The sequence below is a fragment of the Centrocercus urophasianus genome, unplaced genomic scaffold (assembly GCF_019232065.1).
Source record: "Centrocercus urophasianus isolate 14NV4802_14NV808 unplaced genomic scaffold, USGS_Curo_1.0 seq_19, whole genome shotgun sequence".
Taxonomy (NCBI): Eukaryota; Metazoa; Chordata; class Aves; order Galliformes; family Phasianidae; genus Centrocercus; species Centrocercus urophasianus.
This window is the reverse complement of record NW_024884744.1, coordinates 13,552,019-13,574,922: the sequence shown is the minus strand read 5'-3', so window position 1 is coordinate 13,574,922 and position 22,904 is coordinate 13,552,019. Positions and strand designations below refer to the sequence as shown.

Here is a 22,904-nt window from a genome sequence, read left to right as displayed (position 1 = left end):
CGCCCGCCCGCCGTCCGCGAGGGGGCGGGCGCGCGGCGGGCGGCGATTGGCTGCCGGGGCGGCGCGCGGCGGGGCGGGGAGGGGCCGGCCCTGCGTGCTGCTCCTGCGTCCGCTCTCCCGCCGGGCGCCGCGGCGACAGTTACTTAGCGGCCGTCCGCGGGCGCGCGCTGCGGTTCTCCGCCTGCCGGGCTCCACCGCCACCGCGCTCCGCGACGCAGCCGCCTCCGGCCTCGCCATGAGTAAGGAGACGAAGAAGCCGTTTCGCCAGAGCGTGGCCGAGTGGCGGCAGTTCATCTACAACCCCAACAGCGGCGAGTTCCTGGGGCGCACGGCCAAGAGCTGGGGTGAGCGCGGGGCCCGGTGACCGTAACGGCCGGTACCGCCGGTACCGCCATCGCGCGCCTAAAAATAGCGCGGCGGCGGGGGGGAGGAGGAGGGCGGTCGGGAGGGGCAGGTGGGGCCGAGGGCGGCGGTGCGTCCCGAGCTGACTCACCCCCGCCTCCCGCCCCGGCACGCGAATGCGGCGAGCGGACCCGCCGGCTCCTCCCCGCCTGAGCCTTGGCGGGGCGCGGGAGCGTGGGGGGCCCGTGCGGGCCTAATGCCGCCTGCGGGCACCGCGGGGCCGCGATGAATGGGAGCGGGGCGCGAGCCGCGGGTCGGAGGCCGCCGAGCGGGAAAGTTGCCGCGCCGCGTTCTGCAACGCTGGCGAAAGGACCGCCGTCCTGCGGCTCCGCGCCGATTCGTCCCGGCTCGGGGCTGCCGCGCTCCCCGGTTTCCTTCAGGGCGGCTCCGGGAGGCCCGCTCAGGTAGCCGGCCCGACTGCGGACCGCCGTCTCAACCTCTCTCCTTGCAGCACAAATATTTGGGCTTTCCCAGCGTGTTTTCTCGTATCGGCCGGCCGTACGAACGCTTAATATCGGGGCGTTGCTTCGGCCCTCGCGGGACGCGTTTACCGAGTTGAGAAAATGCCGCGTCCCCTCCCGGAGTTCGGATGCGGCCGGGCTGCCTCAGAGCTGTGCTTACAGAACCAACAAGGCTCGCAGCGTGGCACCAGCGCGGCCGGGCCTTGACACCGCCTCGATGGATGCTGATGTCGAAATCCGAGGAGGAGCCTGGAGAAGGCCGCGCTCTGCGCCGCCGACGTCTGTCCGTCAGGAGAGGGCCCTGCTCCGACGTGAGCTGCCCTCCATTCAGATGGAAATAAGAGCTCGCGGGCTGCTCTGCCCCCTGCATAGCAAGGGAGAGGAAATTTCCACTCTGCTGGGCCCAGCCGTCCCCGTGCAGGCAGGTTTCCTCATGTGCGTGGGCTGCGCGAATGGGCGTGCGGTGAGCAGGAGGCTGTGACGGGCACAGGGGCCGTGGGCATGTCACTGATAGCTGGAGCTCGAAAAACAGGGATCCTGAAACAACCTTCTTGTTGGGACCTGATGGATAAATCGCTTACAGTGTTGCCAGTCCAAGGCCAATAGATAACATTTTGTAGCAAATAGAACTAGCCGGTAATTGAGCTGCTATTTTGTTTCACAGCCAGCTGGCTAGATAAAAGATATTTTTCTACATCCAGAAAGTGCACATAGGCTTACATAGCGGTTTAAATAAATGATACTTTATTAGCTTTCTTAAGGTGTTTAGGTGATTGATGTGTGCTTTGTAGTGTAACGTTCCCTTAGGTACATGTGAAGAGGTGACTGTTTAACAACACTATTAAATGTCACTGTAATTTTTTGTCAACATTTGTCCTGATGTTTTGCAAGTAATATCTTGAGCTTATTTAAATTACCTCTCTGCGTATATTAAGTAAAAATAATTTTGGCTCTGTTAAGATGTTCTCGGGAGTTCAGTATTTGATGTCTTGGTCCCCCTAGCATCCACAAAGTAGTGTTTCTTTTGTTTTGCTTTTAATTGCAGAGCACTCGCTGAGTGCTTCTGCTAGTGGAGAATATGCAGGGTTCAGTCTCGTTTCTGCTTTTGCATCGGTGTGTGCTCTGAGAGCTGTCCCTCTGGCTGCTGCTCCCCTGTGGCTGCTGGGCTCCCTGTGGGGAGGCGGGGAGGCAGGAGTGGCTCTGGCTGTTTTGCTGCCTGTCTGCTGGGCCGTGGTGTCTCCAGGGACAGCATGGTAGGAATTCAGCTGGCTCTGATTCTTCCTGGCATATTTCTTTTGTTCAAGACAGTTTTTCTTCTCAAAAATAAGTGAAGAAATTGGTAAATAACTATTTGCTGTATGCATGTGTGTTGCCCTGGTCTAAGGCAGTCCTGGAGGCTGATCAAAATTGTGACCGCAAGTCAGTTAGCAGCTTTATGTGGCTAGAGGAATTACTAGAAATTAATGATGGATGACTTAAGTTTGTGAAGTTCTCAGCTGCAAGGCACACACAGTCCTTGAAACATCAAGAGAAGGAGGATCGGTGCTGGGGTTCTGCACAGGGTGTAGTGAGCAAGGCAAAGAGAGGAGAACTTGGAGCACCGCCACAGGGTCCTTCCTGTAAGGAAGGAGAAGATTGGTATCTGCTCTACATGTAATGACAAGATGCTGTGCCTGCCTGAGGCTGCAGCAAGAATGCTGAGTGAGATCATGCCAGCAGTACCGAAGCTGTGGTCAGGCCTGTGATGTCATGTCAGGCCTGGCTGAGCCTGAAGCTACTCCTGTCAGGGTGTTCAGGGTAGAGATGATGTTGTCTTGGATAGTGTGTAAATTCTGGCCTATTGGGAAGTATTGAATGTTTAGCAGTGTCCTTTAGCAGTGCAGATATGTGCTTGAAGTTAAGGCGAAAAACAAAAGTAACAAAACAGGGGATTCAGGTTTGCTTTGTTTGGTTTTCAGTGTGTTCTTGCTGGGATGCACAGCACTGAATATGCTGTCAAAATGTGTATGGATGTGTTGGTACAAAGCAGTTGGGCCAGAAGGCTGCCTTAATGTTGGTGGGAGTCACCAGTCACAGACTTGCCTTCCGCAATATTTCTAGTAGGAGCTGCTGAAGGACAATCCCAGAGACAAGGAAATCATGCAGCATGTGATGTATACAGCCATACAGGCAATGTTTCGTTTTGTTGGTGCAGGTAATGTCACACAGTTGCTTTAAGGTCTGTTGTGCATTTATCTTAATGCCCTGCATATGACATGTAGGCAGATCTGCCAAGCTGGTTTGTGCCACATTGACTAGATGTTTATCGCTTTGCCATGTGATGCTCAGAAAGCCCGTATTTGTCATGGGGCTCATGGCCAGATTTGGGTATCTTGACCTTTACTAGAGTCAGATATTTTAATTTGCAGGGTGGATAACTGTTTTGTTGTTGCAATGAACTCCAGGTAATGCTGACACCAATGTGTTGGTTCAGAAAGAGCAGTTTTCCAGTACTGCAGAGTATGGATATGATTCTTTGGTTTTCCATGTTGGTAGTGGTGCTCATCAGTGGGAGACTTGAAGGGTTTGACGCAGAGCTGTGCATGGCAGTCCTGCAGACCATGGAATGAGCTGAGCGGTGGCTGTGCTTGGGATAGCTGTGGAGAAGTGCTTTCCATTGTGAGTTGGGCAGATCTCAATTTCCTGACAAGAAGTCCAGCGTGATGTGAAGTTATTTTGGCTGAGTTTCTTGCCAAGTGATGGCTTGTTCTTTGTGATTAGCTTAGGATAATTAGTACTAATTGGCTCACAAAGTTCAGCGTGCTTAGTTTGCTGCCTTGCAAGTTTTGGTTTTTTTTTTCCCTTGCCTCCCCATTTTTTTCTTTCTTTTTAATGAGGCAAAGGAGCATAGATGGGGTACTTTATTCTAATGGACAGTGTTCTGCAGTGTGCTTACAGATAGATTAAAAGTCATCTTTCTGTGTGCATACAAGTGCTTTGCTGTACTGGGAGAGCAAGTGGTGTTCTCCAGACTGTGAAACAAGTAGGGTCTTCCTCGCCCTGCTGCGGCTGCTGCACCTGGTGCAGCAGGAGGCTGTTTCCTTGTAGAGTTCTGTAGCTCTGTGAGATGAGACCAGAATGGGTTGAAGTTGATTTTGGAGATCCTGGAAAAGAGAACTGTCCAAAGATTTTTGTAAAGCTTATAGATAAAGCAAATTGCCAGTGTCACAAATACAGGTGCAATTTCTGTAATGGTTTTTATTGAAGAGGATTTGTACCGCTTGATTTATGCGTCTTTTCAGCTTCTAAGTAACCTTAAAAATAGTTCATAATGGATGTCTAGCTTCTTCAGTAGGGAACAAGACTATTCCTGTGTTGTTTCAGGTACTTTGCTACGTGACTTCAAATCACTGTGTTGTATATTGTGTATCAGTAGTTCCCAAATGTTTCTTGAATAGCTGATTGCTTTCATATCATTGCAGGTTGGTAAGCAACTTTCTCAGCATGTGAAATTGATCAATATCAATTGATCAAAATCAATATCCTTTAATGTTCAGCTGGTTGCTGCAGAGAACTTTTGTTATAGTAACAACAATTTGGGAACCACTAATTACTATTGTATGTACATTGGATTCTTTCAGGAGTAATACAGACTCTTGTATCTCCTGTTGTCGTGGCCTTCTGGTGGCAAAAGTAGTTTCTGGGGCAGGAGCTAGAGCTTAGGCTTCCTTCTGTCACCCCGCAGCAGACAGGACTCATCACTGGGCACTGCCATTTTTGCTTTTGTGTTTTCCTTTTCTGTGGAAGAAAACTGCACTTGAACCTCTCGTATAATCATGTGTTGGTGGTGGAATGTTGGATAATGACTTTGATGTGCTATGTATCTTTGGCTTCCCCATATCAGTCTCATTGCTAGAACATTTGGTTAAAGGTGAATTTGTGTCATTGTGTTATATTTTTGGATAAGGAATATTTGGAAGATGCTTTTCTCTAGTTGGTTCTCTATGTAAGCATCTGAAGTCCTCAGTGCCTGAGCTGCCATTCTGCTTGACACGTTGTACGTATCCTGACTCTCAAGTGATGATTCTTAAAAGAGATTCACATGCTCTATTTTTTTTTTTTTTTTATTAGTTTTGTATACTCAGTTAATACAGCAATTTCTGTAGAATCTTCCACAACTTTTACCGTGTCTTACATCCAGACAGCAAATGTGGTTTGTCTTCTATCAGGAAATGTCTCCAGGTAAAGCTCAGTTTTAGAAGGCCATTTAACTGGTTATCAGTGCACATGCTCAGAAGGTCTGAATGTGAATGAAATATGCCAACATGAGTCCATTGGGGCAAAAACCAAATGATGCAAGAATATAAAAACTTGTCTGAAAACTGTTATGAAGATTAATGAGCTTTGAAGTTAAGGATCTTTAAATTAGAGTTGTGCATCATGTCTCAGAGAAGGACAAAGTCCTCAGAAAATCCTGAGATAGGCTGAGTCCCCTTCATCTCTAATGTAATATTTTAGCTTTGATCCTATTACCCTGTCTTTTTAGTAAACAGCTTGTATCCAGAGCCACCTCTGTGTGTGCACAATGACAAACGGGGTGAGAAAAATAAAGAGAAATTAAAAAAAATTATTGATGACAATAATTGTCTACTCATTTTCCTATGGTGTTCTCACTTAACAATTTGTAGCAGCTCAGCAATGGACAAACACAGGGTTGCAATAGACAAACTCCTGCAGGCTTCCCTCTGGTTTTGAGGTGTGACTGCCAGGCTGGAGTCAGCAGTACCTGTTTCCCAGGCACGTTGCTGGATCTGTACAGCAGGTGGATCTGTACAGCAGGTGGACGTGCTAGGCAGACTTAGGGAAAGTCAGAACAGAAGGCATGGTGTGCTCTCCGAGCCATGCGACAGAAAGGTTTTTCACCTTGAGAAGTCTGTTGTAGGAGGAAGTGTGTGTGAATAAGCACCGTGTTGTGTGGAGTGCTCTCGTGCACTGAGCGTGCTACTGAATCACCTGTTACTCTCCATTCCTTCTCCCACTGGATCAGGAACAACAACTTCTTTTCGTTCAGATCTTTCGTCTCCCCACCGCCCCTTCCTTTCCAGCTGTAAAACTCTAATTCCCTTGAACAAATGGAGCTGGAGTGGTCTGCTTAGTCTTTTTCATTCGCATCCCGTTAGGGCCCAGAGTGGTTTCTAATGCTTTTCTTAAAGATGCCAAAATGCCAGATCTTACCCTGTGCGAGCCAGAAAGTACAAAGAGAACTTTCCAGCACTGGGCAATATGTCTGCATGCCAGGGACACAGTGGCTGACAGCTACCAGTGGGATCAACAGGGGTCTTGTGGAAAAGACACCACCAAAAGAACAAGCGCTGTGTTGCTTGTTTCCTATTTGTATTTTCAAAATAGATCAAGGAATTAGCTGAAGCAAAAATAATAATTCTACCTTTTCTTTACAGGTTTGATCTTATTGTTCTATCTGGTATTTTATGGCTTCCTAGCAGCGCTCTTCACATTCACAATGTGGGTTATGCTTCAGACACTGAGCAATGACATTCCGAAATACCGCGACCGGATTTCCAGTCCAGGTAACTGTGTATTTATCTCTTCATAAACTCAGTTCTGGTTTAACAGCCAAGTTTTACTTGTGACTTTGTTTTAAGTAGGAACTGCCTATGAGAAACTGTCAGTTACTTGAAGTTTCAAAGGAAAAACTCAGTGTGAGACACGTTATGTACAGTATAAATTCAGTAGACAGCTCTTTGTGCATAGAGGATAACTGTTGCATATTTTTCTATTTGATTTCTTCAGTTGTGTTTGTCAGATGTTTTGACTGCGATTTTCCCTCCTCATCTGGTCACTAGTCTGTTGTGAAAGTGGGATCATCATCTGACCATCATTGCTTTAGAGCAACTGTAAAGCAGTTGTGTTGGATCAGATGGAAGGCCACCTGTGATAAGTATTTGATACTTCAAAGGGAGCAGGAAGGTTTTATTAAGGGGTAGTCTGCTCTAGAGTAAGGGCTGCAGTGGGAAGAGTTTTGGCTACAATTTTCAAAGTTTAGGTTTTATATTAGTTGGCTTTCAGCAGACTTGGAATGTCTGCAGATTGCAGTGGTTGTTGACCTGTCACATAGGGATCCATTGATAAGGGAGGGTGTGGCTTTGCGATGAAGTCAATTACATGTGATACGTAGGTGCCACTGGACACGGGGCCTTGCTGCACTGGGCTGGTTCAAGGAGATAAACGTGAAAGTAAAGCGATTCTGCACAAATAAGAATGGATAATGAGAATATTGGGGGTGCTATTTTTTCTTTGTTTCTGTTGTTTTAGATTTGTTTAAATATATCATGTGTTTGTGTGCTGGAGCAGAAAGGAGGGGTTGTGCTGTGAAAGATCTAAAAGTTGCTTTTACCTAATGCCAAAGAGATTTGTGTCCTCCAGATTCTGTTTCATATGAATGTATATGATTTGGATATGTAATTTAAATGATTGGGCCACGTGAAAATTTGGTAGGTCTCAAATCCTATAATTTGGTTTAGGGACCAAGTTATATAAAAATATCAACAACAAACTGAATTCCTGTGCAACGTTAATAATTTGGTGAAAGTTAAAGTACGTTTTTAAATGACTTTTTCATGTTTCTGAACTCCAAGCACACAAAATCCAGCAACATCTTGCACCTGCATTAGAACTTAAAACAAAACAGTAATCATTGTGTGAGCGAGTAGCAACTGGGCCTGTGTGACAAATCTCTCTGGATTTTGAGCAGGATTTGCTTTGATGTGGTATTCAGGCCAGCTGTAACAGGTGTCTTCTTGCCACATGGGGTTCTTAAGGATCCGTACAGCTCTTTCAAGCTAAGAATGGGTGGAATTCTTGAAAGAACAACAGAAAAATGAATGATCCGTTTAAAAGAAGTAGCTCACTTGGCCATTTATCCTTCTTCCCATCTCCTCTGTGATAGTCAGAGTATTGGTAGTGAATAGAGCTGTGCCTACCTAGGACACAATTCTGACCTAATGACATTTTCTCTCTTGCAGTTTGGGTTACTAATCCTCCTTTGTTTTGAAATGTCACGGAGGATCTTTGTTTAGAGAAGTGCTTATCCCACAGTTAAGTTTTTAGCATAGGAATTCCTAAAATATTTCTGAATTTCATTTTTTAATTAATGATAGCTTTCATATATAAGTAATTAAAGACAATGAAATTGCTTGTCTCTGTTTTAATGTTTTGCCTTAACTGTGTCATTTTTCACTTGCAGTGAAACATATCATGTTCCTGGCTGTAAAACTTTAATAAATTAAAAACAAAACCTGGATGGCGTAGGTTAAAGGTTTTTCTTGTGTTAAACATATTTGGAAATCTCACAGATTGATTGATTTTATAAATGGTATTTGACTTGTAACGTGCACTGGGATGTAATAAAATCAATCAAATCCAGATGATTTTGAAACATTAAAAAAAAAATCTCTTGGAGTTACTGATGACTGTGATCTGTTACTGTCCTTATAATCTTAAGTCAAAACTGCTAATTCTGTTCCTCCTTGAAGGCTCCATATCCTGCATCTCTCCTGGTCTGTGCTTCAGTCCTACAAATAGCTGTTTCTGCAGACATTCCATCGTAGTCTCTAGGCAGACTGTGACAAACCAGAATTGGAGCAGTCCTTTCCTCTTGGGATATTTTTGAAGCTCCCCTGAAGCAACGAGTCTGTTCAAATTACTGTTTCATTCATTGATGACTCGTTTAGTTACTCTGTCATATTCACTTTGAAAAACAGCACCTAAGTCTTCCATTTACAGTATAAATGTATGTGTGCATATGAATATGTATGTATATATATAACTTGTATGTATGTGCATACATTACCAATAAATAAATACACACACTCACATATATGTAAGTAATAACCTCCCCCAAAACACTGTGACTCTTCAGCCCTGTTGCTCATTACCTTGTGTTTTCTTGAATCCCAGCTCAGTCTGGTGCTCTGAAAACTACTAATGGTACGAAGTAATTGGCAGTAAAAAATGATATTTTTAATTTATGTCCATCAGAAGCATTTAGTTGTGGCTTTCCTGGAAACAATTTAACTGCTGCTGATGTAGAATGAAGAATTTGATTATTATTATTTTTTGGAAAGCCTACTGAAAGATTAAAAAAATTGTTAAACTTGTGCATAATTTTAGAATCTAAAAGGTGCTTGTCTGTGATAAATACATAGTGCATGTCTTTTTATTTCCCAGTTTAAAGTATTTGTGGTAACTTCTGCTATCAAATGAGAAGTCCAGTCAATTCTGTAGGTGAATCCTTCATAGACCAGGGCTGCTTAATTGCGCTTGCTGAATGCTTTCCAAGAGCTTACTCACTGATTAACTGTGGTGCATTAAGAATCCTTCATTAAGACAAATTCTCCAGCTTTCTCTTTCTACTGCAGTGTTGTATTTTTAAATCTTTATTTTGTATAAAGAAGGCCTGATTTTGTTTTTATTTTTTAATGTCAGGTGATAAGGTTTTTGCCTGAAGCTTTTATTCACTTGGGAATCTGGTTTTAATTAGTTTTGTCAGATGATAGGAAACGACATGGCATCCTAAGGAGGTGCAATTAGTCACTGATGCAATTGTACTGCTTCTGTTGTGCCAAATTTGACATTGATCTAACCATTTTGGTATTCTAACCTGAAAGAAAACTGATGTGGTTAAAAACAAACAAACAAAACACACAACACTATTTTGGGTAGAATTGCAGTCTTAGATCTCAGCTGTAACTGAAGAAATTATTACCCTGTGCCTTATTTTACCCATATCCTGGGAAGGACAGTTTGGCTCTTATCAGGAGGCCAAACTCCATGTCACTGCTTCTTTCACCCTCCAGTGCAAAGCCTGATTTGAGCATGCTGCAGCCATTCTCTTGCTAGCCTTGGCCCTGGTTTGCAGATGGTTCCTGGTTGCAGCACTGGCACCAGGAGCCAGCCAAGGGCGGCAGATGGAAGGCGGCAGCGCTGCTGTGCCGCGGCTGGGAGCAGCCCTGACTGCCGCAGGGCCAGTGCAGGAGGCTGTCAGACAGTTCAGCATGGTTAGCACACTCCTGCCCATGCCCAGTGACACGTGTGCAGTGGCTTGCCATGCTCTCTGGTATTATCTGTGAAAGACTACATCTGATGGAGAAGAAATAAAGGAAAGACTAACTGGGTGTGTTTTGTTTGGGGAAAAAAAGTGTAAGCCATCTTTATGCATTATAAAGGTTTTTTTTGTTTGTTTGTTTTTAAATAAGAAGCTTTGTTTCTTGTGGGTGTCTACAAGATTAATATTGTTTTTCTTCATTCTACATTGCCCTGGAAGTGATGCCTCCTATTTATTATTTGCATGGAAACTGCTACAGATACAAAGAGCACAATAACACTCACTAGTTGATAGAACAAATTCTCAGCTACAAAGCACTATTTTTCAATGTAGCCAGCACCAGTAGCCGTGCATTTTTGCCAGCTATGACCAACAACCTGCGCGTTGTGTTCATAAATATTTGTACCAGTGGAGATGGTCCACTGCTGCCCCTGCTGAAACACTACGCACTGCCTCACTGTGCTCACATCCGCTGTTGGGTCTCCATGAATGTGCAGCAAATGTCAATGGATGTCAGTGGGTGCAATTTCTTCCATGTGGAGAAATTCATACACACTTCCATGCCATTCTGCTGGGCTGTCCCTCTGCTGCCATCTGTTATGTGACAACAAAATGTAATGGAATATTGGTGGGAAGTTTCGGCTTCTGCTGCTGTACTGCCAGCGCCCACTTCTGACACTGTGGGCCAACATAATAAAATAGGAGACATTACTTACAGAGCAGCCCTCAAATCTTGTCTGAAGCATTGATGCTTAATTTTAACTGGATGGTTTCTGCGTGTGGCTTTGGCTGTTTTTATTTTTTTTCTAATTAGTTTAACTTGAAGGATATTGAAAATGTGAGGTGAATCGGTAAAATTAAATGGAAGTGATTGAAGTTTCTGATTTTGCTGTTTGTAATCAGTTGGGTTTGGTTTGTGAATTGTAGTCACGTTGGATTGAATTGAAGTCTTAATTCACATAGAGTGGCGTTGATTTTTAATACCTGATTTGAAGCACAAACTGCTTTCCAGTTATGTGGAATACAGGGAAAGAAAGAAACATCGATGATTCTTTTCGCATGGGTATTTTTCAGCTTATGGATGTGAAATTTGAGTAGGTTAGAGTGATGTGGGGATGAGAAGTTGTTTAGTTCTTTACTTGTTCTATTTCTTTTTAAGGGCTTATGATTTCACCAAAGCCAGACACTGCATTGGAATTTTACTTCAACAAGAGTGATGCCCAGTCGTATGCAGAATATGTGTCTACACTTAGAAAATTTCTTGAAAGTAAGTTACTGATAACCAAGCAGTTTTGGAATCTTGATGTTCGGTACATTAATTTAATTTTTCACTTGCAGTTAGTAATTACTAATGAGAACTGATGAAAGTTCAGACTTACTCTAGATAAATATATTTTTAAAGTATGTAATTTACAGAAAAATGTAAAGGTAACAAAAAATTACCCCTATTTGACAGAGAAACTGCGCCCCTCAAAAGTTGTAAGTTAGAATTGAGGAGGTTCTGTAGAATCACACCTTTTTGCATGAGATGCTTTCTTAGATACACAAGCTATGCCTGAGCCTATCTGGGTTGGTAGTGGTGGTACTATCTGGAAGCCTTGAGTAGGTGCTTCTTTCAGAGCCCTAGGGAGGGTGTTCCTAGGAAGAATGTTCTGTTTGATGCTGGCCTGCCTCCTGCAGTACAGTGACTTGGGGAATGAACATTTATTACCCTGCTTCTGTTTTATCTTATGCTTAGCTATCTTCAGGGAGAAAAATAAGATGTGTTAAGGGGTAAATAGATGAGCACTTGTGATAATATGATCCACTTGTTGGTGAAACTCGAGCAAGAATCACTTGTGATTGTAGAATCATAGAATGGTTTGGGTTGGAAGGGACCCTTAAGATCATGTATTTCCAACTCCCTGCTATAGACAGGGATACCTCCCACTAGTCCAGGTTGCTCAAAGCCCCATCCATCCTGGCCTTGAATGCTTCCAGGGAGGGAGCATCCACAGCCTCACTGGCAACTGTTCCCATGTCTCACCACTCTCACAGCAAAGAATTTCTTCCTAATGTCTGGTTGAAATCTGCCCTCTTCCAGTTTAAAGCTGTTTCCCCGTGTCCTTTTGCTACCTGCCCTTATAGAAAGGCCCTCCCTCGCTTTTCTTCAGGCCCCCTTCAGGTATGGGAAGGCTGCTATAAGGTCCCCTCAGTGCCTTCTCTTCTACAGGCTGAATAGGCCCAGCTCTCTCTCTGTCCTTGTAGGGGAGGTGTTCCAGCCCTCCAATCATCTTTGTGACCCTCCTCTGGGCCTGCTCCAACAGCTCCATGTCCTTCTTGTGTTGGGGGCCCCGGAACTGGACGTTACTACAACATCAGTTATACGACCTGATGGCAATATAGAGATGATTTAATATTAGCTATTAAGATACCTGAAGCTTTTCTGCGTGTTTATTTAGAAAAGAATTAACATTCCTATTAAAATACCAATGGAAAAATTGTTAGTTTCCAGGTGAAAACTTATTTATATTTTAATATATATTTTAGAATTATGTACAGAAATTAGTAATTATTGATATGATCCTAAAAACAGGACATTATTTCTTTTGAAATACTTTGTATTCTTTCATTTGACCAGAATGCCACTTTTTTATAAGCTTTGAGAAGGGAAGCCTTTAAGATGAAAATGGGAGACACGGCCCTTTGAAATAACTCTCTAACAGAACTCCTAGAAAAGTAATAACTGCAAATCAGCTGCTTATATAGAATTACTGTAATTTTTGTCTACTTCTGTGCTTTAGACCGTTGGTTTAAAAACTATTTTTATGTTTTGTAGCATATGATGATTCGAAGCAATCCCAAAATATAAACTGTACATCTGGAAAGGTTTTTGATCAGAATGATGTTGCTGTTAAAAAAGCATGTCGATTTAACCTCTCTGAGCTTGGGCAGTGCTCTGGGAAGGAAGACAAGACCTTTGGCTATTCTAAAGGAACTCCCTGCGTGCTTGTGAAAATGAATAGAGTAAGTGACTACTTTTAAATTTCATTTTTAGTGCAGGGTATAAAATATCACTGTTGAAAAGGACTGAAATACGAATTCAATGCACTTCTAATTGTGTTTTAGTTCATGCCTGTATTCTAGAAATGCAGTTAGAATGTCATGGATTCCATAACTCCTAACTTTGCAGTGTGATGAAAGTTGGACTGAGTAACTATTTGACTTTTCAGTGATGTTATGTTTCTTGAACAGTTAATTGTTTTAAGCCATTAATTTTATGTGCTTAACGTAAAATAAGAAAGTGGCTCTGGGTATGGCTGCTATTTGAGCTTTAACTTAACAATACTTTACATCTTTATTCTAAGCCAAAATTGTCCTTCTTAAACATAATACTAGACAGATGTGCTCCCTGTATCAACTGTCTTATTAAATGGGAGAAAGTTTGAATCTGATCTGTACAGCTGGTGAGAGAAAGGTCTGTGAATACTTTAACTTTCTCTTTCAGATAATTGGATTAAAGCCCGAAGGGGAACCGTATATACAGTGTACATCTAAGGTCAGTTCTGAACGTGAGAGATAAATGTGAAGTGAATTGTCCTTGTGATTGAGATGAAAAGTCAATGTAAATACTACTGGAACATTTATTTCACTGTGTTCTGTTAGGCTTTCTTCTCTTTTTCTTGTTTTCATCTTACTGTTTGTCTGGTTTAATTTTATTGTCTTTAATTTCTTCAGTATAGTTATTAAAAATACTGTCTTTTTTGTTCTTCTGTTTTAAGATGTATTTGAGCTACGTGATTTCCTACAGAGTTGAGGAAATGCATAGGTGTAACTTGTCATATTTATTTTTATTTATTTAGTGTGAGTTGTGTTTTGTTTTCCCATTTCATAACCTATATTTTTATTTTTTTCTCCATGCTGCAAGTGCACCTTAGACAATTTTATAAATGATGGGTAAGACAAAGTGTGAAAACTAACATTGTTACCTTTCAAGTAAAAGTTGTCTTCAAATGAAATATAAGCAACTTACAATAACAGCTAATCTATAGATATTTGTTGTGTACAAAATGCTTATTCAGAATGTTTTAAGGCAATTATAATAATTACTTTTGACTTGTGCATATTTCTCCTAGACTGCTTGGGGAGCAGTGAAAGCCTTGGTAAGTTAGTAGCTTCAGCAAGGGACAGAGTCATGGCTCTTTGAGTAGGCTGGGGGATTTCAGCAATTGATGGGACAAATACCACAGGTTCTTCTGCCTCCACTAAAGGAATCTGTCGTGGGCATAGGTTTTAATACTTCACTTCTGTCAAGCCTGTGGAAGTTTTGATCTTTCCATGACAGTCTATTGCAAGCAAAGTTGTGTCCATTCTTAGAAAATGTTCGGTTGGAGGAATTTCTCTAGAATAATGCAGTTGGGTTCTTCCGATGTTTACTGTTCATCTTTCTTCTTTCCCTTCTCCAATTTATCATTTCTCATATAATATCATATCCCAAATCAGACACAAGATTTCCTCTAGCTGAGGCATTTAACGACAGAATTTTTTCCTCTCATCACATCAGAAGTAGTTAAAGTCACCTGAGGTGAATTTGCCATTTCTAATACTATTACATTGACTCCTTGTTTTGTTTTGCTACTTCAATCTTTCTTTTTAGTTTTTCTGTTGCTTACCCCTTCTCCCATCCCATTTGTTGTGATCATTATAATGGGATCAAACTTCAACTTCTTACAGCTTGCTGTCATCAGTGAAGGAACTTTCTCTTACATCTGCCAAGTTTTTATTGAAACGTTGAGCACAGGCCAGTCGTCTTTATCTCCACCTGAAATGTCTGGTGATGTGCTAAGAACACTGCACATCTATAAGCTATATGTAAAACACTGAGGATTCTTTTTTATGTTAATGGTATTTCTTCAGCTTTCTTATGGATGTTCTGTGAGATGATGTTAAAAGCTATAATAAGCATATGTTATGATGAATGTATAGTGAGGTGCATCTGCCACTGTATTTGAATCTTCCCTAAATACTGGCTCATAGCAGGAATGATGTGTAGAAGTCATTTGTCCTTCTCTGTTGTTTCTCTTATTCAGGGTGTTTACTGAGCCTTTAAATTGATGATGTGTTCTGTTTTTTGTTTGGTTGGTTTTTGTCTTTCTGCTGCTCTCAGCAAATGTGGATAAAAAAAGAAAATTGGGCTGTACAACAGAAATTAAGCCAAATAAACCTCTTACTGGATATTAGCTTCACAACACATAGGAGTGTATTTGTGCAGTTCGTACCAGCAACTTGCTGGTAATTACAAGTTTTACATCAGAAATTTACCATCAGAAGATCTGAGTGACAAGAATGGATTTTGCTTAGAAGATGACTTTATTGAGCAGAGCAGAAATCCTAGTGTCATGTTCTCTTCATTGTAGGGAAGACCTTCTTTATCTACTATTTTTAACCCATGGATCTGCTGTTGATCAATTAAAAAATATATTATTCTCTATAGTTTGAATTTTACATGTATTAGGGAGAAATCTGGGGAACTGTCTGCCTTATTTTACACAACCTGACTTTTAAATAATATAAAAGTAGCCCTTAGTTGTAAGGGCAAGTCTTTTACGTACAAAAGAGAGTTAATAACTTCTGCCTATAGATTCTGCCAGCCTTTGCCATATGAAACATCATTAAAATTTTTTCGTATGGAAATTAATATTAAAAATTCCCATTCTTCCGAGTTTTCTTCTGTGAAGGGGCTCTCATTTCTTCTTCCTGTGTTTTCCCCATGGGATTTTTTTGAATAGAAAAAAATAGTTAGATTTGTGATATCAAAATCAGCATGCTTCATAGGTGGGGTTGCTCCTCACGCCTCTGACCTGTCATCACTGTGATTTGTGTAGCTGAGGGAAGTTAATGTTTGCAGTGTAAGGCACTAATTCCAGCTGGTTCTTGCTCCTGCATCCTGAAGGATCTGATCTGTTGTAGACCTAAGTGTCTCCTCAAAGATAAACTAGCTAAAAAAGGGTTGTACTTTCAAGAAGTTTTAAGGTCAGCATTTTAGATCTTTAGTCTGGGGCTAGAGGTGTGCAATTTCAAGTGTGCTGGAACACCTTGCAGCAACATTCTTTCATGTTGGAACTATGTAGGCTGAACACAAATCTGTACATTTGCACATTTTTTTTAGATGACAGAGAAGACAAATACAATTAATTCTTAATTACTTGCATTTCTGCTGTTTAGAGATCATCTTCACTTTGTATTAGGCATCTTTTTCTAATTTTCAAGAATGAAGAATGTTGTGTGAGTGAGATCACCTTCCTTGCAATCGTCATCATAGCATCTGATTTACCCTTTTTTGTGTGAAAGAACTCTGTTATTTAAAAGGCTCTACTGATGGATATTGCTCTTATTTCAGTACACTTTGCTTTAACCTGCACAGTAAGTCTAACTGGATAGGTACAGTATCCTTTCTTCTTCACATGGTAACAAAAAAGTCTTTCTCAAGTTCTATCTTGGGTCTTGGTACGTTATTTTAATGTCTCTGAAATTACTCTAAGACACAGTCCTGATAAAACCTTTGTGAGAGAGGTAGCAGCCTACCTTCATCTGTCCGACTAAGTGGTCTGATTTTGAGATTTGTTGGCTGACTGCCTGTAAGTCTTTGTGTCTGTGGTAAGCAAAAAAATATGATGCTCATGGATTGGCTCTTGAAACTTTTTGGCAGATGCAGCTAGCTTAGCTTTTTAAAAAATATATCTAAGGATTAATTATCCTAATTATTAGATTCTATTATTATTAATTTTAAAAATGCAACGCACAGCATTTGCATGAGAAAGGCAGCTGCATGTTCAAGAACCTCTCTGCTATTTTCTTGATAGATGACTGCCTAAGTGTTCATGAGTGCCTGCACGCTGCTTGAGAAAGCTCCGCTCCCGTTTATCTTATGTTATTCTGTGTTCTGGTTTTGTAACTATGATTTCAGAAATGTATTTCAATAATGAGTATTTTCAGCTGCATGAGCTGTAACTAAAATAGAGATTGATGATGATCTGCAAAGAATTCTGCTTAGCAATTAAATTTGCGAACTCAAGGTCCAAAATATCTGATAAATGTATACTGAGGATTTGCAATAATTTAGACTTGAAAGGAATAATAATCTGACTACATCCTAAACTAATGTGGTATTTTCTTTGGAGTAGAAGGAGATATTCTTGGGCTGTGGATTATTATCTGTTGTTTCTTGATCCTCATTTGTGTTCTTCTTCGCTGAAGTTTATTACTGCAGTAGTATTCTGAATTTGTAGTGTGACTTTTAAAAATTGGCATGGTAATAACAAAAAAATGAAAGTTACTAATGCACCTCAAGCTTGTGAATTACACTAAACAAGCAATGATAGTCTGTAGATGTATTTACCGTTTTGGGGGTGTTTTGTAGCATTGCTCTCTATTATGGCCATATAATGAGCTGTTACAGAAAGTTACTTTGGATTCAGGCATTTCCTCGCCACTAGAACTTGCAATAATTTGCTATCCTTCCCAGATACACAGCCCCAAAGTGTATTATATCCATGGAGATGCATTTGTCAGTACTCTGACAGCGTGTGTCTGGGACAACACGGTCATACATGTAAGATCTGCAAAATGTTGTGTGTCTTACAGGTTGGGTTACTCCTTAGAAGTCATGCAGCAGCTCTGGAGGCAGTGTCTTGCTACTGGATTTGGAGCAATAGGGAAAATTCTAGCGATAATGGCTACAGATGTGTAGAGTCCCTTCTGGTGCAAACTCTAGAAACAAGATAGTTTTGAAGTTTGATTTCCTTTTAGGTAGCTTGTATTTCAAGGCTAGCTGAACAATCTATGAATCAGGTGCCATTGTGGAGGGTTGGGACTGTATTGTTTCAAATCCGAAGTTTGAATTTCTATTTAAAGTAAAATTTTCATCTTGTCTTATATACGGGTATGCTGGTGCTTCACCAAAACATACAGGCTTGCTTGTGTGTACATGGGATTTTAGCTTGTATATGTGATTTCTTTCTGTTACATTCATTGCAATTTGACTTCCTTTGACTGGTAAGGGGAACTGTAATTCAGAGTGTCTTGATGTGATTACTAATTTAAATATTGCTAATAGTAAGCTTCTCTGTAGCAGATGCGTGCAGCATGTAGCTGTTTGCCAAAACTTCATCTATTTTGGAAGTTAGTCTATTCCTTTTTGGAGTGTTTTTTTTGTTGGCTTTTTTCCTTTAGGGGAGTCTTGCACTTTATCCTTGGATTATAATTCTTATTTTGTATTAGTGTTTATTCAAGCAGATAATAACTTTTAATTTTGTTGTTATCTCCAATCATAGGATCCAGGCGCAGTTGAAATAAATTATTTTCCTTCAGGAGGCTTGATTGACTTGATGTACTTTCCATATTATGGGAAAACCTTGCACGTAAGTATGTCTTACTGATGGTCATCTTACTAAATATTCTGACAGGGAAGTCTGAAAATGTTAGTGAGGTGTACTCATAAGGAATAGTGCTTAATGAGATTAGAGAGATCCTTTAACAGATGTAAGGAAATAAAGCAGGCACTGTCCTAACGAGTAAAGGGCTGTATAGTAGCACTAGTAAGGACACCTGCTGTTTCTTGGTCACTAATGTGTTCTGGAGGAAAAGACAAAAAACTTTAACTGTTTTTTTTCATTTCCATGTGGTTTCTGATATTCCGCCCATAGGGTTTGTGTACAGGATATCAAATTGTAGTTCAGCATGGTATTGTTGTTTGTATGTCCGTATGGCTCTGCAGTCATGTTCTCTGTTCATTCTGCTTAACGAAGAGGCACATCAAGGCAGTGGATTATATTCTGTTTTACTATTATTTTTAATTTTTTCTTTGCTTGTTCCCTTATCCACATTTTATTCTGACTTAAATTTTATCGTCTTGAGCACTTAGGTTTTCAAAACAAAACAACTATTTTATCGACACAGAATACATAGGGCTAAGAGTGTAGTTTCTCTTCAAACTTAAATTTAGCTAATATTTTCTTTTCTTGAAACAGCTTGAGAGAACTACGTACAGAAAATCTGTACTTTTTATCAAATGCAAAATTATATTGCCTCTTGTTGGCCAAGTTATTTAATCGTGGTTGGAAAACTTCTTTGCTGTTCACCACTGAAGATGAAGTACTCTCCTAATGTGAATGTTTTTAGGCCTGTAGCATGCTACAGTAGTTGTTTATTTCCCTGAAGTGATTTTGGTACTAAATTATTCATTTGTCAGCTGTTTTTTCCAGTGTACTCTACACTTGCAGCAAGTTGATGTAACTTTTTTTTTAGTCTTCACTTAGCTTTTCCTAATGAGGAAGCAGTTCTTCTTCAACATATGCCTTCAGCTTATTTGCATGCAGTTCTAGGTCTTCACTTTCACAGCCAGAGTTCTTGAATTGATAAAGCATATGTTTTCCTAGATAAAAAAGATTTGGAAAAGGTTGTCAACTTCTGCTTCTGATAGGCAGACTCAGTATGTACTTTAACCCATCCTGGAATTAAAGAGTAGTGAAAGAGCATTGGTTCTCTAAGAAATGCAAATTATAGCATTGTTAGATCTTGATATAATTTCTGCCAAAGATGGGATGAAGATCTTTCCTGATAAAATGCTTGTCTTATTGCTATACTGATTGAAAGGTGAGATGAAAAGAAAGCAGTTAAGTCAGGCAAAACTCAGTGCTAGTCCCTATTTAGGTGATTAAGAAAGATCTTTTGTTAATTAATTGATATTCTCTTTTGGAGTATGGTTCAATGTCATTTCATGCCCATTCTGTCTCGTGGGAGAAGATAAGATTTGCTTGAGGGTTTGTTGCTTATGTAAGACACAGTTCTCACAACATTAGTATGTTGTAGAAAAGAAAGCAGCAAGAATAGATTTGAGGTTGAGTATTTAAACAGGTCTCAAGAGTCTGGATTGAATTCTTGGCTATACATCAAAAATTATACAGCATGTTTGTGCGGAATTTTTGAATTACTTTATTCTGTAAAAGAGTTAAGAGTGTATGACTACTGTTGTGCTGGGGTAGGAGCTGGAAAAGTACGAGCATCTCCAGAATGCTTATTTCCTTTTTGCTTCTCTGCATGATAAACACAACTGCCTGACCTGGACAGTGGACCTGTTTTCAGAAAACATGTAGTGTTCAATGAGGATGCTGATTCTCACCCCTCTCCCCAAGCATTTTGTATTGAATACTGTTATTAACTCAAATTAAGTGGAATATATTGATTAAAAAGCAATATGAAGAATGTGTACATGACCATCTTCTAACTGGAAAAGTTAGTCCTATCCCAGTCAGATCGGGCTTTGAAAGGTTGGATTCATAATTATCTTTTTTTCATAAGTGTTCTGATAGACTAAATGTTAATTGTTATGCTAATCATTATATTCAGATCACTTATTCCAGTATCTCAAATGTTTTCCCCATCTTTCTGTTTACTAGGCTCACTATTTACAGCCTCTAGTGGCTGTTCAACTAGCGATTAACTCCAACAGTACCAATGAAGAAATAGCAATTGAGTGTAAGATCCTGGGCTCACCTAATTTAAAAAATGAAGATGATCGTGACAAGTTTCTGGGACGAATTGCCTTCAAAATTGAGATGACTGAATAGCAGGAGAAAAAAGTTCTCCACAAAGTAAACGTTGTGTTTGTTTTGTATCAGCTGGACATGCCATTCTAGGATATGAAACCACCTTGGAGAATGTTAAGGTGGCTTATGGCATTCAGGGTAGCATAATAATATGCTTCCAAATCATATGTTTGAAATCCCTCAAAATAAATGCGTATCATGCTTCTGCCTGCCCCATTGGAACAGTGTACAGACCATAGTAATGTCATAGGGACCTGTAAATAGCTGTTTTCAAACACTTAATAATGGTGACCTTTGTCCTGTTCTAAAATGTGGTTTTATCCCCCAAGTGAGTGTCTTAAGCTTAATGTGCTGTGCTATGTAAATATTGTATTGATTTAACACTGGTTTAACTGTCATATCTCAATGCTGACACAGTTATAGGGATAATTAATAAATGGTACCTGATTGACATAGTGATTCTTTTGAAAGAGTAAACACCTCCACATAAGCTGTGTGTATGGGAGTGGGTGGGTGGATGGATGCCTGTGTGGAGATGCCTTAAATTGTAGATTGGTTGGTGTGGGAAAAGTAAAATGGATTTTAAGATGGTATGGATTTCAGAAAGTAAGTGCTCACCTAGTACTTTCTTGTGCTTGTCACTGTGCAAGTATTGTGTACTTGTAATACCTGGTAGAGAGTTTGGTATTCTAGCTGAGGAATTAAATCTTTCTTTGTGTTGTTAATTGCTTGCAATACGTGGAGCACAAATAAAATCTATACCGTGTTTCAAAACTTTTTAGTTCAGAAATATCAATATAAAACAATTAAAATGTTTAGAATCCTGGTAACAGTTGTACAACAGGGCTGCTTGAAAGAAACAGCCTCACTATTGTGGAAATAGGCTTTCGTATTTCCAATTAAACAAAAGGAATAAATCCTGAAGAACCTCTGCTGGGGGGTGGTCTTGATTAAACATTCCTGTTTAATTTATATGCGGTTTCATTGCATCATTTTAACATACTTCATGTTTTCTTCTGTTCTTTAATCTTGGATTTTCTGTGTATTTCCTCATCCGCCTTTAAAAAAAAAGATGTTGCAGCTGTGTTATACAAACTGTCCATTCACTGGCAGTATGGATTATTGGCCATTTCACATACAGTTCTTTTAGTAGTTCGCTTACTAAGGTGGCTACAAATAGTCTGGCTTATTTGTGGCTGCTGCTCACATCAGGCCAAGCTGACCCATTGCACTGGGTTATAACTCGTGCAGTTTTGCTGACGTGGGATTTACAAAGCTCTTCCCCAGGTCTTTGTTTGGTTTATTTTTTGAGTCTATGATCCACATTCTCATATGTTAGAAACTACAGAAAAACTATTTGTATACATACTTCTATGTTCTGTTAGTGATACTGTGGCCTAAATTTGTTACCTAACACACTTTTATGCCTAATTCTTATACTGTTTTTATTAAAAAAAAAAAAAAGAAAAAAGAATGATTACTAAAATTCAAGATCCAGTCTTCATAACTTGCTTTCAAAACGTTTGGCCAGTGTAAGCCATGTAAGTGCAAACTTTAAACAATTGTGCAAGCTGACACTGGTGCAAGTTTGGAGGCAGCTACTCACAGTGGGACTTTAAACGGTATGGTGAACATCGTTACAAACAGACTGATAGTGGCTAATGTCATGTAGCATGCTTTTTGTTGTTGTCTGCAAAAGAAAAATTGCTCTTCACAGTATGCCATGGACACTTCTGTAATGATAGCATGCGTTAGTATCCAATAAGAATGTTCTTTTAAAATATTCCATTACTAATGTTTTAAACCATGTTTTAGAGGTGGGATACCTGGGTTCTTGGAGATATCGCTAATTGGTTCTCTGTATATTAATGCTGCCTGGAAGTATTTTAATACTGCCTAACAGAACTTAGTGTTGAGGTTGCATTTGAAAATGAAAAATACTAGCATCATGTATAAAAACAACAACAACAACAATAATAATAAAATCACATTTGTGTTCACTTAGGAATGGTAAGAATTTCTAGAGAAATGCTCAGTTTTCAAATGACTTGATACTTGCAACAATTTCTCTTTCTACTTCTTTATATAGACAAAGCATGAAATGGCAATTCTTCACCAGCACTTTTCAGACAGGTAGAATTCAATAAACTCCTGTTCTCCCCAGATCTTGTAGAAGTGTATTTTTTACTTATTCGCATAGGCATCATCAGTTGTGGGTGGGATGGGACTTTGAAAAGGTTCAGTTACCAAAAATACCGTATAAAATATATGTAGGTAATGAGTCAAATGTTAAACTACTCAAGTAATTGAACCTTTTTTTTTCCTTCTTCATAATTTGAATAAGTAAATGGT

At 40.2% G+C, this 22,904-nt stretch overlaps 1 protein-coding gene across 1 annotated transcript; it reads left to right on the top strand.

Annotated features, from left to right (window-relative positions):
* The first annotated feature begins 175 nt into the window (after positions 1 to 175).
* ATP1B3 (ATPase Na+/K+ transporting subunit beta 3) lies at positions 176 to 22,715 on the top strand. Its single transcript, XM_042820685.1, has 7 exons — positions 176 to 344; positions 6,302 to 6,430; positions 11,126 to 11,233; positions 12,785 to 12,972; positions 13,454 to 13,504; positions 18,279 to 18,365; positions 20,403 to 22,715. The coding sequence occupies exons 1-7, from the start codon at positions 236 to 238 to the stop codon at positions 20,571 to 20,573; spliced, it is 843 nt and encodes a 280-aa protein (XP_042676619.1). The 5' UTR covers positions 176 to 235; the 3' UTR covers positions 20,574 to 22,715.
* Positions 22,716 to 22,904: the final 189 nt, after the last annotated feature.

Excerpts from the sequence above, each read along its gene's own strand:
- ATP1B3 (XM_042820685.1), top strand. The coding sequence starts at position 236 with ATGAGTAAGGAGACGAAGAAGCCGTTTCGCCAGAGCGTGGCCGAGTGG. Across the intron at positions 6,431-11,125 it reads CGACCGGATTTCCAGTCCAG|GGCTTATGATTTCACCAAAG; the intron begins GTAACTGTGTAT and ends TTTCTTTTTAAG. Across the intron at positions 13,505-18,278 it reads ATATACAGTGTACATCTAAG|GATCCAGGCGCAGTTGAAAT; the intron begins GTCAGTTCTGAA and ends CTCCAATCATAG.